At 34.8% G+C, this 22,247-nt stretch overlaps 3 protein-coding genes across 11 annotated transcripts in view; 1 reads left to right on the forward strand and 2 right to left on the reverse strand.

Annotated features, from left to right (window-relative positions):
- Nucleotides 1–6,848, reverse strand: part of LOC111983051 (uncharacterized) — a 30,005-nt gene extending 23,157 nt beyond the window's left edge. For 4 of the 8 annotated variants that reach the window (XR_002879824.2, XM_065764227.1, XM_065764228.1 and 1 more), the window contains exons 1-3: nt 6,525–6,847; nt 5,945–6,032; nt 43–151 (exon numbers count right to left, since the gene is read on the reverse strand). Coding sequence is in view for 6 of the 8 variants with exons in the window: in XM_065764227.1 (XP_065620299.1) it covers nt 43–151; nt 5,945–6,032; nt 6,525–6,635 (308 nt within the window). In the remaining 2 variants the exon portion in view is untranslated. Of the gene's footprint in view, nt 1–42; nt 152–5,944; nt 6,033–6,524 lie in introns of all 8 variants that reach the window. The other 4 variants (XM_024014701.2, XM_024014700.2, XM_024014699.2 and 1 more) reach the window with 2 other exon arrangements.
- Nucleotides 6,849–9,835: 2,987 nt separating this feature from the next.
- LOC111983036 (pentatricopeptide repeat-containing protein At1g08610) lies at nt 9,836–14,789 on the forward strand. Of its 2 annotated transcripts, XM_024014684.2 has the most exons (4): nt 9,836–9,981; nt 10,475–10,549; nt 10,653–12,759; nt 14,501–14,789. In XM_024014684.2, exon 3 carries the CDS (start codon nt 10,882–10,884, stop codon nt 12,661–12,663), a length of 1,782 nt encoding a protein of 593 aa, XP_023870452.2. In that variant the 5' UTR covers nt 9,836–9,981; nt 10,475–10,549; nt 10,653–10,881; the 3' UTR covers nt 12,664–12,759; nt 14,501–14,789. The 2 variants fall into 2 exon arrangements, with proteins under 2 accessions (XP_023870452.2, XP_065620296.1); XM_065764224.1 differs by lacking the exon at nt 10,475–10,549.
- Nucleotides 14,790–16,560: 1,771 nt separating this feature from the next.
- LOC111983037 (pentatricopeptide repeat-containing protein At3g04760, chloroplastic) lies at nt 16,561–19,291 on the reverse strand. The gene has a single exon (XM_024014685.2). It carries the CDS (start codon nt 18,882–18,884, stop codon nt 17,130–17,132), a length of 1,755 nt encoding a protein of 584 aa, XP_023870453.1. The 5' UTR covers nt 18,885–19,291; the 3' UTR covers nt 16,561–17,129.
- Between the last annotated feature and the right edge of the window lie 2,956 nt (nt 19,292–22,247).

Consider the following 22,247-nt stretch of genomic DNA (forward strand, 5'->3'; position numbering starts at 1 on the left):
AAATGCTACAAGGATAATAAAAATAACAGCATGTAAGTCAACCTAAGCAAGCTTCTCCTGTCATCAGCTGTGAGGAAACCCCATTCCCTGATAGCTGCATCACGAATTGCTGCAGCAGCTTGAAACCTTGCATCAGGCACCTGAGAATTCTCTGGATAGACAAAACAACTATCAGCAGGAAAGATGGGCACTATAACCTAATTTGTCAAAAAAACTGTTATTAAAGCTAGTTGTGCAGCAAACAAAGGTTTTGCATATTATAAGAATCAAACCATTAGAGCATACCCTATTGATTTCTCTTTTCTTTTTTTTTCTTTTTCTTTTTTTGATAAGTAAAGAAAATTTTATTCAAGAACTTAATAGTGAGTCACCCGAGTATACAGGAAGTATACAGCTGGGGACCAACAAAATCAAATACATAAATTACAAGCATCCATCAAATCATAGACCGAAGAAATAGAATGACTTCCTATGATAGACATCCAATCCAATAGAGTTTTAGAGAAGAAAAGTTTTAAATCAGCTATAGTCCTTTTAGAATCTTCAAAACACCGGTTGTTTCTCTCCTGCCAAATGCACCACATCAAACAATGAGGGATAGCCATCCAAATAACACCATTACGATGGTGACCAAAATTTCCTTGCCAACAAACAAGGAGCTCAACTACAGTCTTCGGTATCGCCTAGTGGACACCAAACAAGGTGAACACCATAGACCACAACTCACAAACAATAGGACAATATAGTAAAAAATGGTCTACCGATTCTCCGTTACTTTTGCACATATAACACCAATCTAGAATCAACACCTTCTTCTTACGTAAATTATCAATAGTCAAGCTCATTCCTAAAGCTGCAGTCCAAACAAAAAATGCAACTATGGAAGGAACCTTTTGCTTCCAAATACTTCTCCAAGGGAAGGATTGAGTGCATACACCCAACAAAACCTTATTGTAACTGCTTACCTCAAAACCCTTGCTCTTAGCAGGTGTAAATACCCTACTGATTTCTCTTGATGAGAAACATCATAGGTAGCCCCTATGAAGACTTCTAAGACACAAGGAAAGGCTGGTTCTAGTACTCAAGCATTAATGTGAGATTTTCCAGATGATGGAGAGTCTCTTGGGGCGTTGCTTAGCTGGTCTAAGTTAAATATATTCTTATTTTGTTCTATGTCTTGGCTACATTGCTGTTAGTTGAGTTTTAATTAAGTTTTACTTAAGTCAAAGTAATGTGGTAATTTCCAAATGTTCTGGAATTGGCTGTACCAGAGAACCATGCGTCTTATTTCAAATTTTGGAATCCTTTTCTATTCTATGTCACTCTTTTGGTACTTAGTTTAGTACTTCTCTTTCCTTTTCGTTTGGAATCCTTGTCTTCGTTAGAGACAGACTAGGAACAACTTATACTTTTTTCTTTTGATAAGTGGACTAGGAACAACTTATATAAAGGTTTCTATTAACCTTTTTTTTTTTTATTAATAAGTTTGAGTGAATGATTGCCTTCCCCTTCCTAGGCATAATTGTGTTCTCCTTCCTCAGTGTGATTGCCTAGGGTTTATCTTGTTCTTTTTTTCTCATTCAATCAACCTCAGGCTCACTTAACAAGCTCTTTTTCTTAAAATCAATATCCCCAAACTCCTGTTTTTACATTGCTTCAAATTTTCTTTCAATGCTTTTAATTTCCGAGCTAATACATAACTAAGGGTTCTAGAGAATGAATACCCATTCCACCACTAATGAACTTTATCCACAAAACCCTCCTCTCTCAACCACATGTTTTCAATTTTTTTTTTTTTTTTTTTTTTTTTTTTGGATAGATAACAAAATAACTTTTATTAGAAAGGAAAAAAGCCAACCCAAGTACAATGGAAATGTACTATAGAGGCAAGAATCAAGAACCCAGATTACAAAATCAATTGAAACAGGAAGGAAAAACATGAATATGTTGGCAACACTAAACTCCATTCAAGGAGAGTAAAAAATAAAACAGCCTTAAGCTAGAGAATAGACCGTTCACAGCCTACAAAGCATCTAGCATTTCGTTCCCTCCAAATACACCACATCAAACAGTGCGGTACAAACCTCCAAATAGCTATATTTCAATGCCGACTAAACTTTCCTTGCCATGAAGCTAACAGCTCAATAACCCTATGCAGCATAGTCCAATAAATACCAAACAAACACAAGATCATAGTCCACAACTCATAAGCTATAAGGCAGGGAAGAAGAAGATGATCTACCGATTCCCCACAACTCTTACACGTATAGCACCAATCAAGAACTAGAATATGCCTATTTCAAAGATTATATATAGTAAGAATCTTACCTAAGGAGGCAGACCTAGAAAAGAAAGCTACCCTAGGAGGAACCTTCGATTGCCACACCATTTTCTAAGGAAAAGATATGATAGAAGTAGGGTAAAGAAAATGATAATAACCTCGCACCTCAAAGCCTCTACTCATAGCTGGCTTCCAACAAACTTTGTCAGATCCAATAACCCACACATTCGTGGAATAGACCAAATCCATAAACAAAGTCAAGGATTCTAATTCCCAATCATGCACTGGAAAACAAAACTGTATATCCCAAAGTAGTCACCCCTCAGAAAACTACATGACCTCCGCAATGGAAGAATCTCGTGCCTGACTAATGCGATAAAATTTTGGAAAAGCCTCCTTAAGAAAACAATCCTTACACCACACATCCTCCCAAAACTTCACGCAAGTACCATCTCCCACATCATATCGAAGGAATTTAGAAAAGTTCAACCAATTGCTTCTAACAAATTTCCACAGACTAACACCATACACCCTTGTCACAAGTTTCATGTACCAACCACCCCATTTATTCCCATATTTCGCCTCTATAACCCTCCTCCAAAGGGCATCCCTCTCCGTTCCATATCTCCACAACAATTTGCCTAACAAAGCAAAATTAAATCTTCTCAAACACCGAATACCTAACCCACCGTACTGCACTAGCTTACAAAGCTTAGACCATTTCACTAGAGGTCTTTTTGGATTGTCACTAATACCACTCCAAAGAAAATCTCTTTGTAATTTCTCCATGCAATTAGCCACCTTTGCTGGAATAGGGAAAAGAAAGAGGAGATATGTAGGCAAACTGGAGAGAGTACTTTTTATAAGAGTTAGCTTACCCCCCTTGGATAGATACAACCTCTTCCACCTAGCTAATCTCCGCTCCATCTCCTCCAAAATAGGATTCCATACTGTCCTCTCTTTGAAAGTGGCACCCAAGGGAAGACCCAAATATTTCAGAGGAAGTAAAGATTGCCTACAACCCAGCATGCCCACTAAATCCTGCATATTATGCACATCCCCAATTGGTACTGATTTCAACTTCCCCAGATTAATTTTTAACCTTGACACCTCTTCAGATTTGGAGAGAATCCCACGCAAAACTGCAATTTGCCTAGGATCCACATCACAAAAGATAAGTGTCATCCACAAACAAGAGATGAGACACCATCAACAAAGAACCAGCCGATTTACCACCTGAGAAGCCCGAGAACTAACCCGCTGTGGCAGCCACATCCACATACGACTCAAAGTCTCCATAACAATATCAAATAGAAACGGGGAGAGAGGATCACCTTGGTGAACTCCCCTAGAGCTCCCAAAGAAATCAGATGGGGTACATTAATCAAAATAGAGAACTTGACAGTTAAAATACAAAACATAATCAACATGTTTTCAAATTTGAATGCACTTCTACCCCTTTGCATCCAACGTGCTTCAATCAATAATAGGCAATGATCTAACACCACCCTAGGCAGGATTTTTGAGTGAGATCCATAAAGGGAAGGTGTGTGTATACCAAATCTTTTTTGGTCAATGAAATATTTCATTATTGGTCAAAAAATCTGTGTTCCAAATTTTTTTTTTTTTATGAATAAATTTATTGAAGAGAAAAGGGGAGGTATGACAAAATCTTAATTTTATAATAAAAGAGTGTAAAAAAAATAAAAAAAATAAAACTCATAAAATACCATATAAAAAAAGTATCTATCATCTTCCTAAATTATAATGAACATAAAAAATAAAAAGTCTATTACCATTTTTTTTTTATAGATATATAGGTAATAATCATTTTATTGAACAAGGTTACTTCATGTACATGGAAATATACACAAAGGAGTCTAGAGAATTATGAGATGTCATTTACAGGAGGACAATGATTCTAAAAACTCAGGAATGGAATTACAATTAGTAAAACCCCACACCCAGGACCAATCAAGCAACAATCTAAATGTACAACGGTTACACTCCCACCATAGTGTCCACATCAAACATAACAGAACCATATTCCAAATATGTGAATAGTGCTTGCCTAACCAATTCCACCATCCAAACAAAAGACCATTGACCATTCCAGGCAGCACCCACGGAAGTCCAAAGGTGCAAAAAATAAACACAGCTCGAACACAACATCACAATCTAACAAAAGATGCTCCACGGTCTCCCCACTACAACGACACATACAACAGCACCCACTCTTAATTCTTTTTTTTTTTTTAAATAGCCCTTATTCCTTCAACCAATATCAATCTATTATACGTATAATCGGCAATTTCTTTAAGCATAATAATGAATATCATTTTAACTCTGAATCAAACATTGATAAACAATTGAAAATTTAAGCAAATGAAAAAACATTTCCATAATTCCATGTGTTATACATTTATAAATTGAACTCATAATTCATAAACATAAAAAATAGAAATATGGAGTACGTTGGGCCTTTGGGGTAGGGACTGGGTGCATTGGCCCAACACATTTTTAAGGGCCCACCTCTTATTTTTAGGGGTGCCAAGATATAAGAAGTCACATGTATAATGGAAATAAGCGGTTGACTGGGACAATAAATGAAGATCACACATTACAAATTCCAAAAGAATAGAGAAAAAAATAAAATAAAAGGGGCCACACTGTCTTATTTCTTTGAAACATGTAGATGACAGCAATGAGTGGCTGACAATAACAATAGAAGAAGGGGAAGAAGAAGAACCCAATGAACATGCTGAAGATCGATTTTGTGTTTGATGATGATTACTTGACAGAGGGTAATGTTGCTAGAGCCGCTGGAGTTGAAGAAGAAAGACTCAACATGAAATCAAGAGAGAGATCACAATGGGTGCAACAAGTTGAAGTTCTAGTCACAACATACTCTTTAGGAGCTCCAGCTATTAATTTAGATTAAATAGATGAGGGTTACAAATCTTGCGATGACAATGATGAAGGTCTTATGCTTAATGTGGATAATAATTACATACTTTAGGATTGCATTGCATTGCCTATTTTAGGCATATAATATACCACTTACCATTGTAGTGCTTTTTGATATTTTTCCTTTTGGGTTTATTTAAATTCCAAGGTGTACTTAGCTTCTGCTTGTGTACAGCTTTTTCTTTTAGCTTTTAGCCTTTTTTGCAAATGTATAGCTTTTTAAAACCTTACCTTTTCAAAGTACAAGTATACTTTACCTCACTTTCAGCAAAAAGCCAAATAAGTTGATGCCAATCGCACACTTATTCTAATCATGACTATTAAATATAGTTGGGCATATTATCTAGAGGATAAGAGAATTATATATTAAATGCCATGTTTAATTTTTATATGATTAGTTTATCATTTGATTGCAATATTGTCCATTAACAATCTTTTTTTCCAATTTACCACATTTAAAATAAAATTATTGCACTCTACTTCAATCAGGCCGTGCGCGTGCACCTAAACTCCATGAGGCATTTGTTGTTAAGTGCGCCTAACACTCCAACCAACACTAATTTACATAACTAATTAATAATGCATTTGTTATTAAGTCCTCATAACACTTCCACCAACACTAATTTACATAACCACTTGATAGGAAAATAAACATTCTGTTGAGCATATATCAAAACATCCATAACATTAACTTACCAAGAATAAATTGGCATGCCTTATATGGCTGAGGAGACTGGCATAGCGACAATATCGTTGCCTCAGCTGCTGCTGGATTGATATGCATCTATATAAACAAGATAACTAATATGAGTTAGTGATTGTGTACCATGTACATGCCTTTGCATCACTAATAATTCATAAATAATTAACCAAGTTTAAACCAAAAATTAATTTACCATATAGTCAATGAAATGAAAATGATTCACATTTATAAAAGAAATGCTGCATCAGCAACATTTTCATAACAAATCCTAACCGGTAATTTGTTACCGGTTCTAATATGGGTCTACCATGAATATCACTTTTTACCCACCAATAACAACCTGCCGCTTAGGATGTATTTGTTGTGAAATTGTTGTACATATTACTCTTTAAAAAAAAAAAAACAAAACAAAACAAAACAAAACAAAATAATAACAATAACAACAAACACATAACACAGTTACGCACTTAACAATTTTCCAAGAAACACAGAAACCCACAAAGAATCAAGCCTTGTTTGGCAGAACGGAATTGAAGCAAAGCAACAAAGAGATGGATTAATGGGGGGGAGGACCTGAATGGAAGCGCAGGCGAGTTCGATGGCGTGCATGGTGGCCTGAAGATGGGCCAAATCATTGGGCCCGGGTCCCGGCCCAGGCCCACCTCTCTCTGGAAATCCTTGCATCTTCAACACCCAGAAGATTGTGAATAGAGTAGTACTATAGATAGAGGTTGATCAGTAGTGTGTTGGGTATGATTGGATTTTCAAAACTTTGATTTTTTTTTTTTTTTTTGGTTTTTCTTTTTGTGTGTGTTAAAGCATACGGGTATGAAAGAAAAGAGTGATTTTATTGGTTTTGAAGTGTTTTTTTTTTTTTTTTTTTTTTGAAAGAAGAAATCTGAGGGAGAGAAGAGAGAACAAGTGTTGAGGGGTTTATATAGGATGGCTGTTTTTGGTGTTTTCAGGAGAATGCATGGGGTATTTACCCAACTACCCTTCTACTTTTACTTTCTTGAAAAAACCAATACTCACAAAACCAAATGAAATATAAAACTTATAAAACCCAAAAAGGTAATCTAAAAATTAAGAATAAAACTTAAATACACTACCTAGATGAAATACATTGGATTTTTTTAATTAAATTCAAATATTTGAATATTTTGGATTTAATTGTATTTATAAAGGATAATGCTCACCTCAAAATAAAAATAGTCAATACAACTACATTTTTTTCTTTTAGAAGAAGTCAATAAAACTAAATGTTTGAATTTAATTAAGAAAATCTAATCTACTCTATCTAAGGTATGGTATCTAATTTTATCATGAAAAAAATTTATTTCTTATAATCTTTTAATTTTTTTTTTTGGCCTAGTAGGCATATTTTGAAAAGTGTAGCTCGTAGATTTGAATGATTTTTTTTTTTTTTTTGAATTGGAGATTTGAATAAGTTGTATCAAGAAAAATAATGATATTTTAAAATTTGTATCTTATAAGCCAAATAAATAGTCTCCAGGGTAAACAAATTAACACTTACATTGGTTTCAAATTAATATTTTCTCAAAATGAGTAATTGATAAAATATGTGTGTGTGTGTAAATATAAAATTTTAAATTATTGAATTACAAATTCCATTTGTAGAAATAAAAATTTGTGATGTATAGGAAATAATTAATCAATAATTAATATATTGATCGAATTAATATGCATGTTGTGATATTTTCTTAATTGTTATCGATTAACAAATTGAAACTTATAATTGGCTCATCCTACAACATTTTTACTCAAACTTGTTTCATTTGGAAATTAGATATTTAAAACTTTTAATTGAATACAAATTTGACTTAATTTGGATTTTTAATAAATGTAGTGTCTCAACCCAATTCTATTAATCCCATACTTTAATATGTCAATAGAAAATCATCATTGCAAATATAAATATATATTGTTAGGTTTATAAATAGTGGGGATGGAGAGATGGCGTTCGATGATTGAAATTCAGTGTAACAATCTAGCAATAGATTTTAAGAGGTTGAAATTGAAAATTAAAACAATCATCTTTACCTTTTTGCCTTTTCACATTTTTTAACTTTTCTCTCACGTATTAGGGGATATTAAGGGGTAATTGCATCTAGTCGTAATATATGACATCACAAAAAAATTTATTTTCGGAGTATTCACGTTAACTTGTGCAAAAATATAGGTCTATTTAATATAAGAACCTACTCTTTATATTTTACATACTGACTTTTCAAACACCTTACATTAGATTATCTCTTTTACTTTACATTTAATTAAAAATATCAAAAAAAAAAATTTAAATCTTTTCTCTTTCCTTACACACAACCACCACCATTCATTCTTTTCCTTCATATTCAGATACATAAAGAAATAATAAAAACTAAATAATATCAGTATAAATTTACATGAATACTGTAGCAAAATTTTAAATACAATTATGCACTCACTGCCATGGATTATTTTTATGTAAAATGTAAAAATTTTACATTTTTTTCTATCATACACCCATTGAAATGAGTACTCTCTTAACGTGCGTGCTTAGTGTTGATACCTATTTTCGCAACACATTATGTACAAGCTCAATTCAACCAAGCTCGACTTCTTTGTGAGCTCAATTCATGTATTATATTATATTATATATTTCTTTTTAAGCATGGCCCAAGCTCATTTGATTTGTGGGAGAAATTGAGGAAGTGTGGTTTGAAGGGGATAAGTTGGTTTTTTTTGGACCTTTTGGATAAGCTCAACTCATACGTGCTACCAAGTGGGTAAGGGACATTGTTAACACCTCTGACTTTTGGAGAAAGTCTATATCCGAAATTTTCACCCCGAAAGAGTTTTTATGCTCTAGCTAATTGTGGACCAAAGTTTCTATCCAAACCTAATTTTGCTATTATATTTTCTTTTCCACCAAAAAAACACAGTTGTCCCTAAACTAATTAGTTAGCCTATCGTAGCCACCAAATGTAGTTGTTAAAAGCCTACAATGACAAGGAAATAATAACTAATGGAGTTAGCCACTTTATTTCCAAAATCATGCTAAAAGTATGCCAAACTCTTCTTTAAACAAAAGCAACCCCAGCCAAAACACCAAATTAGTATCATGGGGGATAAAAGCCTCTTCCACTTCTCAAAAGCAGTCATTATTAATACCCTAAACTTTATATAAAACTCTCTCTTTAGCTCATAAATGAACGAACCATGTCCCCCCCCCCCCCCACACAATTAAAACTTTAGAGTAAAAACTCATTCAGTCAGACAACATTCTCATAATTCTAAAGTTTAGGGGTAAAAATATGAGTACAAGGAAACCTTCTTTCTTCCTTACAACTTCTCTCAATTTCCTCTTTTCATTGACTGTAGATCGAAGTTTCAAACTTGTTGTGTTTCTATGTATTTTTCAACAATTTTGTTATTAGCATTTTGATTTCTCTCTTGTTAAAGTACCATTAATTTTTATTTACTAAATATTGGAATTTTAAGCTTGATTTTTCATAAATAAACACTTCTAAAGAACCCAATGAGAGATTTGGGCTAATTTTGCATTTTTGGCCCTTGTCACATAACATCCCCGACACTTAGCATTTCAAATATGTTTCGGCTATTTAATGATACAAATTAAATTTTACAAATCTAAAATCTATATAGTGTCACATTATTTTGAATTTTTTAAATCATGTGGCAATCTCTAATTATTAGATATTGAAAAAAAAAAAAAATCCGATTTGCAAAATAGACAAAATATATGGGGACTTAAAAAAATAGAGAGGTACTCGTTGGAGGGAACTTAGATGTAATTGTTCTTATCTTGAGGGAGCAAGATCGCAATTTACATTAATAGCTCTGTACTGGTGCAGAGCGGCAACCCTAGTACTTAACGTCCCTTCACAGTTCACAGTTCACATTTCAACTTCATCATCCTCAGCAAATATGAAATGAGTTGCAGTCCTCACTGTTTCTCTTCTTCCAAGCCTACAGCTACTTCGCCACTCAGTCCAAACCAAACGCCATAGTACGTTTCCTTTAACCTTCAATATCTCGAATTCTCATTTCATTTGGGTCTCTTATTTTCTCTCTGTTTTGCATTTCCTTTAAAAAAATTATATATGTAATCTTTATGGGTGATATTATTTTTTATTGGTAGTGAAAGAATGTGTTTGATATGAATTTCTTGAACTGGGTTTTTCTTCTTCAAGTTTTTCTATTGGTAGTTATGGCTGTGGGGTCTCAAAGTCCTGATTTTTATCGTTTATCACTTATGTTTGTGGTGGAAATGCTTCTTATTTGACATTTTGGAACTGGGTTTTGAAGTATGCTTGGATTTAGGAGTGAAAGTGTTTATTTTTTGTATCCAAATGATAAATGTTGGTGATAAAGCTTTATTTTATTTACTCTCTGTCTGTCTCTTCCCTATTGGCTTTTGTCTCCTGTGAGTTTAATTTAAAGTGGGTTGGATTCTGGCTTTAATTTTGATCAAATGGGTTTTTTGTTATATTGGATTTCAGGAGCTGAGAGATTGCTTTGGCCCTTAATACTTTTCTTGGTTTCCCTTTTGTAGTTATCTGCAACTTATAGTCAAGGTATACCTTGTGTGTGTGCGTGTGCTTGTATTGCTGTTTCCCTTTTTAAAAAATTGTTTAGTGAATTTTTCCTGGGTCTGATATTAAGTTTGAACTTGCACAGTTGTGGTTCTCATTCTCAAGCAGAAGAGTAGTTAAACCTGAGGAATATACTTGTGCGTATTTCGGGTTTATTGAAAATAATAAACCAAGGGATTGTCTCATTAAGTGAGAAACTTGTATGAGTCTTGGTTCAATTGGGTTGGTCTGAAAAGGAAGCATTGGGTTACAATATATGTTATACAGATATTCGTAGCACATTAGTCATTGTTCTTATCAGTCGGAAGAGAAAGATGGGGTATGCTATTATCCAACAGAGTTATTTGGCCCAAGTTCGTTGTTTGCATGGTCTACATGGGTGCTCCAAACAAGAGGGTCACAGTTCTCGCCCTTGCCAGTGCTCAGTAATAAAATCTCCTGTGTTCCGTTTAAGTTGCTCAAGCAAGTGTAATCACAAAACTCAATTTTGTTTACAGCGGAAGGGAGGTATTGGTTCCGGAAGAAATGCGCGTCTTTTACAATGTAGAGGTTTGCAGAGAAGTGTTTGCATTGGTAGAGACAATGAGATTGACCAAGATGAACGACGCTCTGAAAATTATGATATGGGTGTTGAAAGAAATTTCAGACAGCTAATGAAGAAGACTTCAAGTTCTTCATTGTTGTATTCAGATGGACCTTTAGTTGAAAACGATGAGGAAACGAATAATGGCATTCTTCAGAATTTCTGTAGCCAAGGGAGGTTGGTGGATGCATCAAGGTTGGTTGATCTTATGGCACGACGAAACCAAATTCCAGACTTCCATTCTTGCACAAACTTAATCCGAGGCCTTATCAAATTGGATCGGTTAGATAAAGCTTCCAAAATCCTTAAAGTCATGGTCATGTCTGGTGGGGTTCCAGATATCATCACATACAACATGATGGTTGGTGGTCTCTGCAGGAGAGGACTGTCAAGATCTGCCATTGATCTCTTAGATGAGATGAGCTTGAGTGGTTGCCCTCCGGACGTGATTACATATAACACAATAATCCGGTGTATGTTTGATAGTAGGAATTTTGATATGGCAATTGGATTTTGGAAGGACCAATTGAGAAAGGGATGCCCTCCTTTTCTGATTACCTACACAGTTCTCATTGAGCTTGTCTGCAAGCATTGTGGAACTTTGCGGGCTCTTGAAGTATTGGAAGATATGGCGATTGAGGGCTGTTATCCTGATATCGTAACCTACAATGGTCTGGTTAATTTTAATTGTAAACGGGGAAAATATGAAGATGTAGCATTGGTTATATATAATCTTTTATCTCATGGTATGGAACCCAATGCTATAACTTACAACACTCTTCTGAATTCTCTTTGTAATCGTAGGTATTGGGATGAAGTAGATGAGATTGTGTCGGTTATGAAAGAAACTTCCCACACTCCTACAGTGGTTACTTACAACATCTTGATTAATGGTTTGTGCAAAGATGGGCTTTTGGATCGTGCCATCAACTTTTATAATCTAATGGTTTCCCAGAACTGTTCACCTGACATTGTAACTTATAACACTCTCCTAGGTGCCCTTTGTAAAGAGGGAATGGTGGATGAGGCCCTCCAAGTGCTTCACATTTTAAGCGGTACCAGTTGTTCTCCTTGTTTGATCACTTACAATACTGTGATTGATGGGTTGGCTAAGAAGGGTTTGATGGAGAAAGCAATGAGATTGTATGGTCAAATGATAGAAAAAGGGATAACTCCTGATGACATTACCCATCGTTGTCTGATTTGGGGCTTTTGCCGGGTGGATCAATTGGAGGAAGCTGTTGAACTATTGAAGGAGATGGGTAAGAGAGATCACAAGGTCGGAAATAAAGCTTATAGATTCATGATCCAAGGACTATGTAAAAATAAGAAGGTGGATATTGCAATCCAAGTTCTAGAAATGATGATTTCAAGTAGATGCAAGCCAGATGTGACGATTTATTCTATGATCATTAAAGGTGTGACTGCTGCTGGTATGACCAAAGAGGCTAATGAGTTGCATAAGAAGTTGATAGAATGGGGCGTTTTGAGAGAGGGGGCCATGCTGGAATAGCGAGTTCATGTGAAAACTTGACCTTATTCAACATTTCTTGGAATCCAGACAACCACTTTCATGCTTAAAATTGTACAGAATATAAATTCTCACAAGGTGATTCCTCTTCTTATCCTCTTTGCTTTTTAAAAATTCTTTAAACCTAACAATTACTAAATCTTCAGATATGGTCACTTCCATCTTTTCCTGGTTGGTTGTGGCTATCGTAAACTTCAATCCTGATTGGTGCTTTTTTATGTCAATATATGGAAATAATTTGAATCGCTTAATCATATCTGTGGTTAAATTGTATTTTTTTGTGGCATTTCGTAGTATGTACTAGAGGTTGGGCATATGTAACTGTGCATTTAATAAGCACGCATGAGGTAGCCGAAAATTTATTATTTCCTTCTGTCACCTACATAGAATACTATAGCTAAGATCAGAATCTTGGTCATCTTCACTTTCCTTTTGTGTATCTCTTGTATATTTTCTCTATGCTAGTGCTACTTCCATTTTTTTGGTGAGATATTTGCTATATTTTGAAGAAGAAAAAATTACTCATCTGGGAAAAATATCATCTTCACTACAAGAAGCATAGAATACATCAAGCTACAATAGATAATGTTGCACTAAAATAACCTCAATTGCATTATGCATCAAGCTGTTTCATTTGGGTGAGTCTAACTTTCATCAACTGGTATCAGATTATCCATTTATTATTTTGAAATGTATTGCTATTTTCTACTAGCATTTCACTCTCAGTTAAAATTTCTGAAAAGCACGTTTTCTTGTATGTTGTACTAGTTTCAGCCCCTTCGATTGTTGATTTTAGTGGTCAGCTTTGCCTTTTCCTACATATAGTCATTGACCTGTCCTGCAATAAAGTAGTGTTTATAAAATGACAACACAACTAAATTAAGAACACAACTAAATTAAGCAAATAGTTCTGTTAAAACTTATGAGGGTGAATTTTTTGGTTTCTAGGAGCAACCCCTATCTTTAAATGTATATCTTCATTTTGTATCTTATATTTTCTTGTATTTCCACTTATCTATTTTATCTGGAGGAGCTCATGGGTTGAGTCAAATCGGGTTTGGTGTTAAGCTGTCACTTGGCCCGATAATGCCAGTTACCCGGATTAAACAAAAAAAAGATAAGAAAAGAAAGATAAACAATCCAAATGATCTCATCATGTGCTGAAGATTCTTGGCCTCACCAAGCGGTCCAAACCAAGGGAAGAGTGGAGGAGACAGCTTTGGCTCAAGCCATTGATGGCAACTCAAATATGTGTGTGTGAGAGAGAAGAAAATAAACATATTTGTGTCTCATTTTTTTTCTAAGGCAGCAACAGCACTATTAAAGGCATGTCATCTTTCACAAAAGGATTGGGACTTCTGAATGCAAAAAATCAAGAAACGAAAAACTTATGGGTCTGAGAGAAATGAGAGAGAGGGAAAAAAAGAAGGGGAGGAGAAAGAGAAATAGCAGGAGAGGGTGTGGGTCTCAGTTGGGTTGGGTTTAACAGGTAAATTTCACCCAAACCAGAGATTCGACTGAGCCTTGAAACGATCAACCTGATACCTGCCAGCCCATTTTTCTCAAAACTGTCAGTGAATGCTTTGTGTTGATAATGTGTTAGGTACTAGGTAGTGGGTCAATCTATTGGAGAGAGAGAGACCATTTTGTTGAAACAATTTTGCATATCTTTGTTATATCAGTATACCATAAATCATCTATAATTATGGATCCTACTACAAGTTCTTTATCTTATTTCTGCAACTATATTTCTTGCTGATAGTTCTAGGAGCTAATTTGTCAAGCATTCTACTAACTCAAGTTGCCTACTGCCACTCAGGTAGCATTTTTGTATGAACTTGCTGATACCAGAGTCCAGAGAGACATCTGGGGATCCATAAGCATGTTACCACTTGGAATCTGCTAAGGCTTCCATACTGCAGGAGAGGAGTGTATACTTCAGACGCCTAGGACACACAGATTTTTGGTTTGCTGGTTGTCATTGAGTGCATTTATTGTAAGGTAATTAGTACACCGTCTAGGTGCAACTTTGCCCTTGTAGATTTAAAGATTGAGAATTTTATACAGACAGTAATCTTCCTTTCTGTAATGAATTATTTATTCTCTCTTCTTGATGTGCACACGCGCTGCCCAGGTTAATCTATGATAATTTGTGCAATGGCCATGTGTCAATGTGTTGCTATATGTGATTTTAGTTATAGGATCAGAAATTGTTCAGCATACAATTATAACCCCCATTTTGCAAGCCAGTTACAGATCTGCTCTCATCATATAAAACCGAGAGATGCACAAGTTCAAGGGAGCACACTAGGAGACCCCTAAAAGTAAACTAAATAAATAAAATAAAAATCATGATACAGTCCAGGGGGGAAAATCGTGAACAAACTTCAAGTAGTTCTAACCAGTCATTACCAATTGTTATTGACATGCAACTTATGCCGGTTAAAAAGGTCTTATCTTAGAGCATCAGCCATTGCAAAAAAATGTCATTTTAACACATCAAAAAGTCTATTTTATTATTTTAGTACATCATTTTATAATACCCCCTCTATCACATGTTTTATTCTTCAATTCTATCCATTAAAATAATATTTTCAATACATTAAAATAATATATTAACTCTGGCACAACCGGTTGTCTGCGGCCACGGACAACAATCACTACCACAACCATTCTAGCTCTGGCACAAACCCATTACCAAACCCATACCCGCAACAAACCCACAGCCACTAGCGCCACAAACCCACAACCACCACTGGCACAGACCCATAGCCACCAATGCCACAAACTCACAGCCACCGCCGCTGGAATCCTCCAACAAATTGCAAATCCAAAACCATCAAATTAAAAAAAAAAAAAAAAAAAACAAACAAACGCAAATCTCCACGACGAGGTTTGATATGCGAGAAGAGAGGGAGAATAAAGATAAAGAGAGACTGAGGAAGAAAGAAGAAAGAAAAAGAGAGAGTGGGTCTGAGAAGCCTGGGAAGAGAAGGAAGAAGAAAGAGAGAGTAGGTGTGAAAAGAAGAAAGATTATGAGAGAAGGAAGAAGAAAAGTCAGAGAGATGAGAGAGAAAAAGAATAAAAAACTATTAATTTTTTTAGCATTTGGAACCGTACAGTGCCAATTTTATAATTGTACCGTAGCACCATACCATTTCTTATAGCATTCGGCACATTTTATGAAGCAAGGATTTTGATGTTTGGTGTGTCAAATGCTAAAAATTTAGCAGTTGGCTGGTGCACTTGATGCTAATGCTATTAGTTTCAGAAACTCGTGCTTCATCACTGGCTCCTTTTCTATCAAGAGATGAGACTTAGAAGTATTTTTTTTCTTCCTTGCTTAAATGTTAACAATGTGAAGTTTTGTGCTTCAAGAGGAAAAAGGTTATGGCAACTGCAATCTGCATTGGAATTACGGATTTAAAACCCAGTGTCTCACTTATACACTAATCAAAATAAAGAGGATTGAAGCTGCACTTCTGTTGAGTTTGATGTTTGCAAACTTTTAAAGGAAAAATTTTACTTTGCCGAACCTGAAATAGTGCACTTCATATAACAAGCAAGAAATGTTCTTTAACCTGTCACCCCAGATTGTTACCAAGTTCTATGAACAAATAATCTGCCACCTTTCAAGATATGAGATGGTACGAAAATAAGCAAAATTTCAACAATTTTATCAAATAATTGAGCCAAATAATAAAAAAGAAATGGGGGCTGTACCCAGGGTCTAGATCATCTCAGTTTGGCTTCTCATCAACATAAACCGAAATTGTTGGCAGCATCACTTAAGTTTTTTAATCCATGTGCTCGGTTGGTAATTTAGAAAGGAAAAGATTGAATAATGAGTGAAATAGAGTTTTGGCGAGTCAGCACCAGTGAATGAAATAATTCATGCAATCGGCTCTGGAATATTTGATTACAGATACAGAAGACAATGCAAAGTACTTCATAAGATTCACAAAAGTACATAAATAGAAATTTTAACACATTAAAATACGATATACATCATCGTTCTTCTCCCGTGTCATTTTGTAAAGCTATCAGTCGTGCCTCCAAAATTGAACGTATGTGGTGATTTGCCAGTCAAATATGCAAAACTTTTTAAAGTCAAAAGTCTTTCTGCTTAACCTGGTAATATCCTTCTCCAATTTTCTTCCTTCCTTTTTGCTTCGTCTGCAAGTCTACTTCACCTTCAACTCCATTTCTCATTATGTCAACTGGCCATTTAGAACTCAATTTGTCAGGCTGACTTTTCATATGAATGAGTTTAACATTCAGTATTTTTGCTATCAGTATACCCCATTGACATAAATTTGTTTCTTCGCCTTTCATGATTGTCTATCTGAAAAAATAATACAACAGAGAAAATAACCATGGGAAAGTAGATCCCATTCACAATGCCCTATTAATGAGATTGGACTATAAGCAAAGTAGATCAGCAGAAACTAATTCTTAATGTCAGACAAGGTGAGTTCTTTGTAAACATCAAACATGGGAAAGGTCTTGTTCAACCGTTTCAATGAATCTTCAGATATAGCGTTCAAACTGATAAGGGAATTAGCCAAACCCACAGCTTCAACTTGCCATCCTGCAAAACCAATCCCTTCAACCAACATAATGTAAGTAGTTTCATTCGGCTGGCATCCCTTTTCAACCATTGCTGCGAGCACTTCAATGGCATCACCAGTTCTATGAGACTTACACAATCCAAGAATAACAATGTTATAACTGATAACAGTCGGCTTGAACCCACTGCTTTCCATATCCACCAACAACCCAATTGCTTCATCTACCATCCCATCTCTGCACAAACACGATATAAGTGAATTGTAAGTGATCTCGTCAGGATCAATCCCTTTGTTCACCATCCCCGATATCATTCCAAGAGCCCTAGCTCTGTCGCCACAATTCCATAGTGCACTGAACATTGTGTTGTAAGAACTCACATCGGGAGGACAACCAACTTCCCCTAGCTTCTCGAAGATTTCCAAAGCCAGGTCAGCATTTCCATTCTTACACAAAGTGGCCAAGATTGTGTTGTAGTTCACAATATCTGGCAAGCAACCATCAGTGATCATGAGGTCCAAGAATTCAATAGCCAAATCCAATCTCCCTTCTTTGCAGAACGCAGACACCAACGGATCATAACTATAAGCATCTGGTCTTAACCCCTTTTCCTTCATGACCTTCAACACATTTACAGCGTCCTCAACTTTCCCATCACGACAAAGTGAGCTAATTAGAATGCTGTAAGTAACAACATTCGGCTCACAACCTCTTGAATACATCTCAGCAAGTAGTTTCTCTCCCTCATCCCATTTCCTGAGATTCAAAAGTACCCTTAACAAAATATTGTATGAGACCACATCAGGCTCACAACCCTTGGATTTTAAACTCCGAACAAACTCAAAAGCACGATCCACCATACCTTCCTTGCACATCCCCCTAATGACTGCATTGTAAGTATACATGTCAGGTCGAAGCCTTCTCAATAGCATCTCATCCAAAAGCTTCATAGCTTCATCAATCCCACCTTCAAGGATGGTTGCCTCAATCAGAATTGTGTAAGTAATCACAGTTGGCTCACATTTATCTTTCATTAACTGATCCAAAACCTTCAAAGCTGAGTCAAGCTTTCCCCTACTACAAAGACTCCCGATCATTATATTATAGGTAACAACATCAGGCAAAAATCCCCTACGTTTCATTCTATCGAGCACTTTGTTTGCAGATACAATCTGATTAGCCTTACAAAACCCACTAATCAATGCATTATAAGAAAAAACATCTGGTTCACCATGTTCTTCCAAGATTTGCATAACCCTTATGGCTTTTGGGATATTTCTATAATTGAAGAAGCCTTTAATGAGCTTTGTACAAAGTATAACATCAGGTTTGTAACCCTTGTTAACCAAGCACTCAAGAAAGTAGAGTGACTCTTTGTACTTGCCTGCTTTGCAGGACCTATTGAGTACTTTCATCAAATGGGACTCTTTGAAATCAACATTTTGCAAATGGGTTGGCCTTGTTTTAGCAGAAACCCAGACCTTTGGTGGGTTTCTGGAGCTGTTACTGTTGTCATTGGGGTTAGGGACTCCACAACTCACAAAAACGCTGCTTTGATGTGAATGTGAGGTGGGTTTCAGTGGGATGATGAAAGGGAGGGTCAGAGGCCAAAAATCAGTGGAAATTTTTGTCATTGACAACTCTTTTTTTGTGTTTTTTTTCTTCTAGGTGTGGTTCAGTAGAGCTCAAGGACTTACTAACATTTTGAAGAAAAATCTAAAGAGAAGAGAGAAAAAAGTACCTGAAATATAGTTATGTCCAAGATGAAACCACTTTATGAACTAAGGATTGTTCAATGTACTACTGGGTTTGAGAGTTGAGACACCTTGAAACTTCAACTGTGTTATCCAACGCAGATTCTCTATGGGATTTCAGTACACGTGTTGAAGATAATGAAGATTCCATTATTATTATCTTTATTTTATATTTGGGGGATTTTGGTTAAAGATAAGGAATCATGTGGTGGGGTGGGGTATGGTTTGGATTTTGGAGGCTGGGTCGGATCGGATGTCCTAGGACTAGACTGGGACAGGGAGTCTCTGACCTTTGTTTGGGCTATCCTAAATACTCGGCCCTAAAAACCCAGTCCAATAATTCCTTAAAAAATAAAATAAAAAACCCTGTCCAAACATGCTAGAGAATATAATTTTACGGGATTATTACACTATATTTTCTCTATAGAAATGAGTCATATAATCCTACATATTCATAAAATTAAAATAATTTGTCCATTAACAAATGATATTAATCATTTTAGTAAGTAGCAATATTAGCAATCAAACACTAATTAAGGGTTTTAGTAATTGTTTTTTATTAAAAAAGTGTTAAAATATATTTGAACATTGAAAAAAAAATGAAGTATTAAAAAGTTGTACATAATAGATAAAAGTTAAATAAAAAATTTAAAGGCAAATGGACACAAAGTGGACGTAAAATAAAAATTAAAAAAATAGTTGAGAAAGGGGGAAAATAATCTTTAATATGTAACTAGAGGGAAGGGAAATTTTTTATGGTATTGAATTTTAAAATGAAAAGCATACATTTCCTTCTTCTTCTTCTTCTTCTTCTTCTTCTTTTTTTTTTTTTTTTTTTTTAAAGTGGGGGAGGGGTTTCTGTTTTGATTCTTGGAGACACATCCTGTGATCAGGATTGACGTGGAACTACAACCATTTCGTTTGGATTGCGTGAGCTATATAAATGGAATGTAATTTGACAAAGTCCAATCTAATTATGTGTGTATATATATTTAGACCAAAACTTAGATTCTAATTATGTGTGTATATATATTAGAGCAAATATATATACACACAGAGAATGAAGAACCCCATGGCATCAGATCTTTCCTATTTCGCACCCTCAATCTGAACCAATTTGGATTCTGGAAAATCGACAAAGGGTAAGAAGGGCCAGTAGATGATGCATAAGAAGAAGAAGGTAAGGCATAAGAAGGAGAAGATGCAGATGAAAAGGTAGGAGTTTGGAAGATAAAAAGGAATTTAGATTACTTGGAGAAGGATTGGGTGTGGGTTTGAAGAGATTTTGCAAGTTCTAGTCCTTAATTTTGGAGATTCGGACTTTTAGGGAAGTCACAAGAGAGAGAAAATGAGAGTTATAGTTACACAAACTAATGTGTGTGTTCTTTCCTATTGAATAGAATGAAACCATTAGAAAAATTTAACTTTCAAATAACAGAAACATCTTTCTTGATTTCAAAATTTTATTTACATAGTAAAAAGACTCAAAACTAGGTCTTGAAAAATTATTGTGCTACCCAACTACATCAAATTATACCTTATTTGTTTCTCCCAAAAAAAAAAAATTATACCTTATTTATTTGCTCACTTTCCTCTCGTAATTTTTTAGTTTATTTTTAGGAATTTAGCCATTGTCAATCATGAGAAAATCAAAGTTATCAATTCTATTTTAAAGATCTTTTTAGTTTATATATTGGAAAAAAATATTATAATATTGATCTATTTCAACATATCATTTTAGGATAATCATTAATTTTATAAAATATTTTTATAACACAAAATAAAATATACCTAAAGTTATCACATAGTGCATACCATATTAAAGTGTAAATTGAAAACCAAATAATATATATTATTAATATCATCGCTACATAAACAAGTAACTTCATGTTATGAACTGTAAATATGTAAATAGTATTATAACTAATAATTATAACAACCATGAATCAATCAATTTAAATACCTTAAGCCTATTAGGGCCAAATTTGAAATATCAATCAAGAAAAAAAGACATGTAATACTCATATATGAGCAAATTCCCCCCCGCCCCCCCAAAAAAAAAATGAGAGATTAAAAAGAGTAATGAATTATGTAAAGGAAGATCAAGGTAGCCTAAAATGGGTAGACCGGATTGGAATGGGCTGGAATTTTGGCCAAGGTAGATCAAAGGAAGTATTAATTGATTGATTAGGACAAAATTTCCAATCATTTCGGTTAAAACATAATGAAATAGGCAACTTTGAATAACACTACTTGCCATGTTGTGTTATTGCCATTCAAAAAGACTGAGGATAGGATATCATTCAACAATATAATGCAAGCAGCTTAAATATGCAAACCAAGGCACTCTGCCTATTACACTACTCCACGATTTTTCAAGGATGTGTATTTTGATAAATCCATTATTAAATTATAGTTTTCTTTTCTGGGGATGAATTGCATTTTCTCGTTATACTTGCATGTTTGTAAAAGTTTAAGATAATATATCAATAACTAGCTACTTTATAAAAATATTTAAATTTAAATTTTTTATATTTTAAAATTTAAAAATTTTACACAAAATATTAGATTATTCATTGAATCAAAATAAAATTTGACACATGTGTTAAGAATAATGAAAATGTGATATTTTAAAATAGTAATTTAATAATACATTTACAAAGAACTATATTAGGTGTAACATGATCATGTCCCATTAGAGTTGCAGTGCTATGATTTTGGTCCGGTCAGAGAGAGAGATCGGCGGAAGGGAGAAGAGAGAGCACTGATTTGAGGGAGGGAACTCTGATTTTGTTGCGAGAGAGAATTGATGAGATCAGATGGAGATGGAGACGTGAGAGATGAGAAAGAGCATATTTTATTTTTAATTGGGAAAAGTGAGAATAAAATAATATTAAAACTTATACATCCTAAGAGCATCCACATCCGGATTCTAAATCCTATCTTATTTTACCACCTCAAAAAATCACTTTATCAATTATACAATACAATTTTACAATTCTCCAACATCCCAACTTTTATATCTCAATCCTACTTATTAAAATAATATTTTTACATAATAAAATAATATATCTCACCATTACCATTATCCAATACAACACATTATTTATACATTATTTATTCTTTCTCTCTCTTTCCTTCTGGGCAGAACCACAATCACCACCGCCGCTGCACACCATCACCGCTGCCACCCCCACCGCCGGCAACCCAGAAACTACCGTCAACACCAAAAAAAAAAAAAAA

The sequence above is a fragment of the Quercus suber genome, unplaced genomic scaffold (genome assembly GCF_002906115.3).
Source record: "Quercus suber isolate HL8 unplaced genomic scaffold, Cork oak 2.0 scaffold_546, whole genome shotgun sequence".
Lineage (NCBI taxonomy): Eukaryota > Viridiplantae > Streptophyta > Magnoliopsida > Fagales > Fagaceae > Quercus > Quercus suber.

Coding starts and splice junctions, on each gene's coding strand:
- LOC111983036 (XM_024014684.2), top strand. CDS start 10,882: ATGGGGTATGCTATTATCCAACAGAGTTATTTGGCCCAAGTTCGTTGT.
- LOC111983037 (XM_024014685.2), bottom strand. CDS start 18,884: ATGACAAAAATTTCCACTGATTTTTGGCCTCTGACCCTCCCTTTCATC.